The following is an 8,951-nucleotide window of genomic DNA, read 5'->3' on the forward strand; positions in this document are numbered from 1 at the left end:
GGAGGGCGGGAAACCCTGCAGGGAGCTGTGAGTGACAGTCACGGCTCTCTGCAGGGACATGATCGAGAAGTGATCGCTTCCCGATCTATTGAACCGACGCGTGACAGTTTCATTGTCACGCGTCGGCTCGAACTATGAGGCTGAGTGAAAATGTCTCACCTCATAGTTCTCCTTTAAGAAAAGAAGTCGGTGCCCCATCAACATCAGTTTTCCCCAATGTCCCAGGCTCCTCAGAAGTTAGGACTCCTTATTGCTTGATACAGCAGTGAAAATAAGACTATGCCTGAGCAATATTCTGCATTGTAAAAGTTCGCCCGGCTCCTCCACTAAAAATTGCGAAACTTTTCTTTCAAAAGTTTATATCGGGGATTTAAAAGCCACATCCTCCGGGAATTCTGCAAGGATGTGGACTATGGAGGAAGCCGATGCTGACCTAGAAAGATGCAATATAAATTAATGAATTCATGAGAAAGTCTGAAAGATTGTTTCCATATTTGTAATTATTACATTTAGTGTTGTGTTTATTTTCTTTTTCTTGGAGTCAGCAGTTCAGAGCTTGAACCGCAGCTACCGTCCCTTCTACTTGCATGGCAAGTTATCTGGTCCTGCAGTGCAAGTTGTCCTTATTATAAAAAAAAAAAACTGCAAGTCTATCCCTAGGTGGATCCACAGAATCCACTGTGCACCGTCTTCTCAACTTGTGCTTCAAGTTATGACATAAGGTTCAGAAATTTGCTCTCTTCGGCCAATGTGGATAGCATGGAGCTCATATCTCCAATTGCCATATTGCTCATCCCGGCGGGGATGGAGGGGAAGGTCAACGAGTTCCTGGGAGTTGTGAGGCGAGATGAGTTTTGAGAGAGGCTCTGGATAAGTCCCGGACTCAGAGTTCCTGACAAGAGGCTGGAGTGATCCCCATCATCCATGATGGCATCAAAATCTATGGAAGGTGGAGGCTCTAGACCTTGTGAGTCCACAGTGCTGGTTACTTGGTTGACACCTGGAGATGGCATGGTGGAGACCTGCCTCATTGTAGAGTCCATACCTGTGCTGAAATTGGCATTTTGCTCAAACATTTGTATTTGCCCAGAGTAAAACAGTAAACCATTGTCTTTGTTATTCATACAAGCATTAGATTCAGCTTCCTCATTGGTTCTTTTTGGGGTTGCCTCTGCTGTTTGTTGGCATGGGTTCTGCTCACTCGCTGACTGTGGGCTCCTCATGTAAGTTGGCTGATGCCCCGAGTGTATGCTCCTCGGCCTGTTAGGAGGATGAGGAGGAGGTCTTGGCTGAAGCATGGCATTGTTTAATGGTTGTGTAGGCATGCCCATATTGCTGTGCTGAGAGGGAAACATATTCTGTTGGGGCTGGTTGGGGTAGGAATTTGTTCTGTGAAGGTTCTCTTGATTTACATGAAAGTTATTTGAATAATTTTGAGCGTTTGGATGAGTGTTTGCACCATGCGGCACCTCACGGTTGCCGTTCGGTGCCATGTGTTGGTTACTCATGGAGTTTGTGCTCTGCGGAGAGTGCATATGAAGCCCAGGTTTATTTAGAGTGTTACTGCAGGATGGTGGGAGTTGGTACTGACCTTCATTAACAGTCCTTGTACTCAACATGTGCTGAGACTGGTTATAACTCAGTGGTTGGTTGAAATCAGAGTTGGTGTTTTGGCATGAGTTCATCTGTTGTTGCCTTTGCTGTATGTAGTTAAATCTTTGACCATTAACACTGCCATTCCTCTGTATCAGTTCTTGTTGTGCCAGGTTACTTTGTCTTGCCTGGAACGGCTGCTGGCTGAAGCTCTGGTACTGTCCAAAGTTCTGTTTCTGTGTTACGACTGCCAAGTTCCCCTGCGTAAGCGGCTGTTTTGGCATATGGGTCGCAACATCTACAGTACCCGAGCTGACTTCATTCCATTGTACTGGCATACTATTTTTCTGCATGTTAGGACAGCCCTGAGTATCCCCGACTACTGGATAGTTTGTACTTGCGTTTGCTGCAGATATCCTACACTGTGCCTGCGTTGCCTGGCTATAATTCTTTATACTGTTTTGGAAATTTGGAGGTTGGCTATTGAAATCGGAAGAAAGGGTACTGTTTTGAGATTTAATGTACTGTACGACATCATCTGGCAGAACCAGATCATCAACCAGAACCTCGCCTCCTGGAACGTCTATGTCCGCCGAGATAGCTTCCATTATGACATTCTCACTAATGCTGGGAGGCCTTGGTGAATAGACGTGTCTGTGAAGGCTTCCGTCTGAGCGCGTATACTGCGGAACTGCGCCATTTCTTCTGTCCATCATTGGCGGAGGATGCAGTGTGCTCATACTGTTCATGCTGTGAAAACGTTGAACCCTCGGCAGATGCTGGGTGTCAAGTCCTGTAGTGGTCCTCACTGGGTCACTGGCCCTTCTTGAGTTGTTCCCGTGAACCTCATGTGGATACATCGGCATCGGACCGTTACCAATACCGTCGCTGTATCGTCTTGGGCCTGGGTGTTGTCTGAAGGATGGCAGGGAAAATTCTGCCCCATCCAGAAGTGACATCTTGTTTCTCAAGCTCATTTTCTCCATGTTGGGGAGAGGTGTAGGTGGAGGGCCACCTGTTGCCGCAGCATATTTAGCCTTTAAACGATATTGCTGAGCAGGAGTGAGGCTTAAAAGAGTCGGCAAGCCATTGTATTGGCTAGCATCGCTAGACCTTCTAGATGCATCTGTAGATATGGGATCATAGGAGTCCGCAGAGCTGCCGTTGTGTTGTCGTCCTCCAAACTGCGATGCCTCGCTGGACCGGCGGCTGGAGAAATTTGGGGAGATCCCTGAGGAGCGGCGGCTGGTGTATGCAGAACTTATGGTGCTTGTTGCGCTATCCCGCCTCTCATTGAGCTGGTTGAGCATGGTGATATCATTAAGGGTCAAGTCTGAAATTCTTGGGTTGGTCATCACACCGCTTGGGACACCACTGCTATCGAACAAAGAGCCTGAAAGAGAAAAATTTAACGTACTAGTAAAACAGGTTATAAACTACAGAGACAAAAAAACAAGAATTCAGAGTTTTACATCTTTAAAGTACATTAGGTATCCAGAGAGGTATCTTGGAATAGTTTATATACAGTACACAGCAGATATGTGACACACTGTTTGCTTTAAATGTAAAAAGTGCTACTTATCACATTCACTGATTGTATGGTGAGGTTCCAAAACCCTTAGAAAATCCCTTAGGCTGGGTTCACATCTGGGCGTACTATAGGCGTGTTTTTTCAGCTTGTTTTTTTCGTTCAGTGAAACGCGCATTTAACAGTACCCTTCACTGCAAACATCTGAATTCAATCATATAGTGTATCTGTCAGCCCTTGAACCAGCTGCTAGACTGCTGATACCTATTTTGACACTTAAATTGAGAGAGGACAATTTGTGGCACTTTGGTTATTTCTTCTTAAGAGAGTCAAAGATCGAGCCTTGCTCCTATGCCGTACATGTGGTAAACCTTTGTGTAAGATAAATAGTGCCTCTGGAGGCATTTTATTTCCTAAATGCTTTAAAGGAGAACTATGAGGGGGAGTGCTTTTCTAGATAGGCAGAGCCAGCTGTCAGTCACGCAGCTGGGCAGATCCCGGCACAATTGTCGGGATCCGCTTCAGCTGCGGCGTCTCAGTCTACCGCGAGCTGTAGCTCCCTATATACTGAGCCTAGGGTAACGGGAGGACGCTAGTTTGTGTCCTCCCGTTACCCTAAGGAGAACTATGGGGAAAAGCCTTAACCCCTTAGTTCTCCTTTAAGTGTCCACATGTTTTGTGCCTCTGGGGACTGTGATGTATCTTCTCTGTTGTCTGAAACTTCTATGGTGCTGGGCCCTTTAGCTAACCATGGGGACATTTGTGGTTACAGCCTTGCTTCCCTGAAACTCACCATTTCCAGAGATGACTGGAAATTTGGTGTTCCTGGCAAGTGGAGTTGGGTTTATGAATGCACACGATTCCTTCAGCGTCTTCAGTTTCTCTTTCTTGAGCTGCTCCAGCCGCTGCACCGTGGTGCCGCCTTGTTTCCTAAGCTGCAAACTGACCATCGATATACCAGATGTGACTGTGGAATCCACCACTGGGCCGCTGTCCTCCAAGCCAAAGAGGTCTTCCAGGCCCCCCTCTCCGTGCAGGCTCAACTCTACTCCGCTGTCAGTGTTGGCATTGCCAAGTGGAGATGGTTCACTACTGCATGACGACTGACCACCAGGGCTGGGCTGCATCTACAAGACAGAGACAGAATGGTCAAGTTGGTGAATGTGGTAAATAACTGAAGATTTAAAACCCAACTTCATAGTTCATTTTGGATACAGCAGGGAAAGGCTAGAACCTCTTTTAGGTCATTTCTGCTGTCTGTGACTGTTGAAGAGATTTCCTCTCACTTCCTGCCAAGACCAGATGTGAAGGGAAATCTTTCCAATGGGGATACATACATTTTTAGCAGGGTGGAGAACGGGTTAAAGGAGAACTATGAGGTGAGTGCTTTTCACTCACCTCATAGTTCTAGCCAACCTGTGACAATGAGACTGTCACAGGTCGGCTCAGTAGATCGGGAAGTGAGCGAACACATGCCGGTGTTTGCTCACTTCTCGATCCTATCACGGCTCTCTGCCGTGACAGGGGAGGGGATGGATTCCCCCCGCTCCGATCCACCAGCGCTGACTGGCGGAACGGACGGGGGAGGGGGCGGGTACAGCTGGCTCTGCTTCTAGATAGGCAGAGCCAGCTGTCATTCACGCAGCTGGGCGGATCTCGACATCGATGTCGGGATCCCCTCCGCCTGCGGCGTCTCAGTATACCGCAAGCTGTAGCTCGCGGTATACTGAGCCTAGGGTGAGGGGAGGACGCTAGTTTGTGTCCTCCCGTTACCCTAAGGAGAACTATGGGGAAAAGCCCTGACCCCATAGTTCTCCTTTAACAAACGTCTTTGCAAAGCAGTTTTATATATGCACATCACACACACACACACACACACACACACACACATCATATTATATTTGATACAGGAGAAGACATTTCCTCAACAGGAACAAAGATAGCAACCTGACAAGAGTCCTCTGAGGAAGAGAATATCAACATGCAATACACAGAGAAGACGGTTCTCACCTCGATAAGGTCTGTCCTTTGGAAAGTGTTAGAAAGGCAGAAAGACAAACATGCGGTTAGTAAAAAGATTAAAAAGGAGCAACGAGTCATATTGATGAACATCAAAAAGATACAAAGAGGCTCTGAGACTTCAACACTTCTAATTCTAAAATAAGTAACAACCAAAATCATTCGACATCCGGACTTGCTCTGGTAAGACTACTTAAGCGAAACCAGATTACCCCGCGGTGCGTATCCAGAATGAGACTCAAAGCATGCACATAGGCCGCGAGCGCCCAACCAAATGGTGAAATTGTCCAAAATCACTTTAATTGTTTATAAAACAGACAACGCTGAGGCCTTTCACTCTGGCACAATCTGCCCCATTGAATTCTCATGAGGCATTCCTATGAAGTTACTGATCCCTGACAAAGGGGGCTGATTTTTTTAAAGGCCGGCAGTCTCTGTACTGTATGTTGGCATTCTGTTCTCAGCAGATAAGTGCAGATTTTAATTTTGACATCTGTAAAGGAAGTAGGAGGGGCCTTGAGATGATCGATGTACACATACTTCAGTTTCATGTACAGGGGTCACAAGTCTTCACTGTCCTGGTCGCATCTGCACATTACAGCTCCATAGACTTCTATGGGGCCATCCAGGCCCAGATTCCCCACAAGGCCACCGAGGCCCGGCCTTGGGGCGGCAGGGCGCAGAGGGGCGGCAGCGGTGTCCTTGTGGGGAAGTTGCCCTCTCTACATTCAGTTCTGCTTTAACGTCTATGTGGCTATATTGTGCAGACGCGTCCGGGATAGTGAAGACTTGTGATGCCGGATATAAACAAACAGCGGGATTACAGCCATTGGATTGAGGTAGGTATGCATCTGTGGAGGGGGAGGGTGGGTTAGGTCAGAAGAAGGGGGCAAAAAGGATCAGTTCACTTTATTTTAAAGTGCACCTACCCTTCAGGAACAATGTTGTGCTAGCAATTGGACTCCCAACACTCATTTTTATAGTACAGGTTACACAGTTACAGAAAAAAAAGAGACACATGCCCATGGAGTTTAACCAAAATACAAAATAAATAAAATGAATGCATGGTCTCATTCCTTCCTGATCCCCTAAGGCAATCAGATACTCCTTGGATCAACATTGTAGCATTACCTCTTATAAATATCTGTTTATATTTTGCACATTTAGAAACGCATCCAGCATATTTTTGAAGGAATCTACTGAGCTGAGTAGAACTAGCAACTTTGAAAAACTATTTCCCACCTCCACTTAACATGCTCTAACACTTGCTTTAGATCAGGGGTGCCCACAATTTTTTGTGTTAAGATCTACTTTTCAAATGACGAGTTACATGAGATCTACCAATGAAAAAAAGCCTCCCTTCCTCTCTCTCCTGGCTGTCTCTCCTTCCTCTCTCTCCTGGCTGTCTCTCCTTGCCCTCTCCCCTGGCTGTCTCTCCTCTCTCTCTTTCCTGGCTGTCTCTCCCCACTCTCTCTTTCCTGGCTCTCTCTCCTGGCTCACCTTGCTGTATTTTGCTGTGTAAACTAATATTCTTTGATGTAATACATGGCGCTTCAACCCCCAGAATCCACCAGAAAGGTGTCCGGGAGCTCGGCTCAGCAGACTCGGGCTAATAGGTAATCATGTGTGCACAGCTAAATAAATATACCAAAATGGAATAAAGGGGCCGCCATTCCCCCCTTCCTGATCTACCAGCATCAGCTCTGAGAGCTACTGCTAGATCACCATCTACCTAATGGGCACCCCTGCTTTAGAGGCTGTCCCAACGTGGGTGATGTCTTGCACATTTGGTGGACATGCCCCCTTGTAGCCCGTTTTTGGTCCAAAATGTATAGGCTCCTCCACTCTATTTTCCACATAACAATACCAAACGATCCCTGGCAGGCTTTGCTACATTTTAAAATTCCACAACTCACGTGGTCCCAATGGCAATTGGCTAATTATATATTTTTAGCAGCCAAGCAGACTATAGCTCATTCGTGGAAAACACAGGCCATCCCTCACTCTGAATTTCACCAACGGGTACAAGGATTTTTCTTGTTAACGAACACCTATCTAGCATTCTAACGGACACAAGCCAGAAATTTCATAAAATATGGGACCCATGGTCCTCCATCTTTTTACCCACCCTTGACCCAGTAACACGTATCCTCATTCGCTAGCTACCCAATACACCACGACACCCGGGTAGCAGTCACCACCTTCTTAATCCTTATCTCTCTACTCTCTACCTCCCAATGCCCTTACTCTCTTTCTCTAGTTACTCTTCATTTCCTCCGTTCCCTTCCCCCTGGCTGGTTAGTCCTGCCATAACACACACCGCACTCTTACATCTACAGACCTATCCTATAGGCTCTACCACTAGCCTACAAGAATTGTTTCTTCAAACAAAGTAACAAAAGATGAAAATCCAATAAAACACATTGAGATGGAAAAACTATTTCCCATTTTCACAGCTCCTACTGTAAGGAATCCTTTCCATAGGATAGGAGTTCTCCACTTATCTTACAAAATTAAAGTAATATTCTGATTGTTGGCTACGAGCAGCACAGACTAGACTTGTGCCCCATCAAAAAATGAGTTCCGTTTCGTATCGTTCCGGAATATCTGTTATTTCGTATTTTGTAATTTGTGTCCGAAACTCAATTCGGATTCGTACGAAATACGAATTTTCGTTAGTTTCGGCACATTTTCGTAACTGTACGAACATTCGTTATGATGAAGTTAAAAAGCAAAAATACCTTTGTTAATACTGGAGTCGATGTGGTAGTTGTTTTTTTATCCGAAATACGAATTCCGTTAACGGATTCCGTATCCGAATTTCATATTTCGGATAAAAAAACAACTACCATCAACTCCAATATAAATGTACTTTGCTTTTTAACTTCAATATAACGAATGTTCGTAAAGGAACGAAAATACGTCAACGGAATTTCGTATTTCCTGCCTGTGTATTGTGATGCGACCCTCAGCAGCAGCGGATCCGTATTTCGGATTAAAAAATCTTCTCATGTTGTTCAATCTCATTTACAGGGGTAATATTAGTTCCCGTTTCAAAGAAATTCGGATCCGAAATTCGTTAACGGAATTTCGTATTTCGGATATAATTCGGAAACTGCCATTCGGATTTCGGATGCTTCCGAATTTACGAATTTCAGGAAAATTTGTATGAATTTCGATTCGTAACGAAACGAATCGCACATGTCTAGCACAGACACCATTGTGTTTGAGGTCCAGTGTGTTCCCACGGACCGCACAGGCTTTAGAAGCCGTCTTAGATCAGAACTTGTCAGGGAGCTATATTTTTTTATAGTCGACATCTATTTACCTAGTACGTCAACGTGTTCATTTAACGCCATATGTAACTTCTCCGGGACACATCCGGAGAGCTGATAATCTGTAACAGAGTAGCTGATTTGCAATCCCGGCACAGATATGTTACTATCATTATGTAGGGAGCTATTAATGCCGAGATGAAACATAAACAGCATCTCTATCTAGTGCGGGGAATGTTGATGGGACGACTCGAGGAGTTAATTTGCTGACAAATTACCCCTCCGGCATGGCCAGGTTCTGCTGCTTTAATGTTTATAGAAGTTAATACCAACATTAGCGTTCCATTTCCTAATATCCCCCCTATGCACTAAACTTTACAGCATATGAAAGTGCTCACTGTAAATACACATTATGGGCGGCTCAGACACGACGGCTTTAAAGGCTACAGTTTGCTGTTCTGTATTTTAAGTTGTCATGATCTTGAGGCTCTGGATATAATGATTAAGATCAGGTTCTTGTGTATATATATATATAT

The 8,951-nt window shown here is 45.3% G+C and overlaps 1 protein-coding gene across 1 annotated transcript in view; it reads right to left on the reverse strand.

The window, feature by feature from the left end:
• Positions 1 to 226: 226 nt before the first annotated feature.
• GLI2 (GLI family zinc finger 2) overlaps positions 227 to 8,951 on the reverse strand; it is a 126,903-nt gene continuing 118,178 nt past the window's right edge. Inside the window, exons 14-15 of the mRNA XM_018558090.1 lie at positions 3,915 to 4,248; positions 227 to 2,986 (exon numbers count right to left, since the gene is read on the reverse strand). Of these exons, the coding sequence (XP_018413592.1) occupies positions 711 to 2,986; positions 3,915 to 4,248 (2,610 nt within the window). The 3' untranslated portion in view covers positions 227 to 710. The remainder of the gene's footprint in view (positions 2,987 to 3,914; positions 4,249 to 8,951) is intronic.

This window comes from Nanorana parkeri, unplaced genomic scaffold (genome assembly GCF_000935625.1).
Source record: "Nanorana parkeri isolate BGI_ZX_2015 unplaced genomic scaffold, ASM93562v1 scaffold320, whole genome shotgun sequence".
Lineage (NCBI taxonomy): Eukaryota > Metazoa > Chordata > Amphibia > Anura > Dicroglossidae > Nanorana > Nanorana parkeri.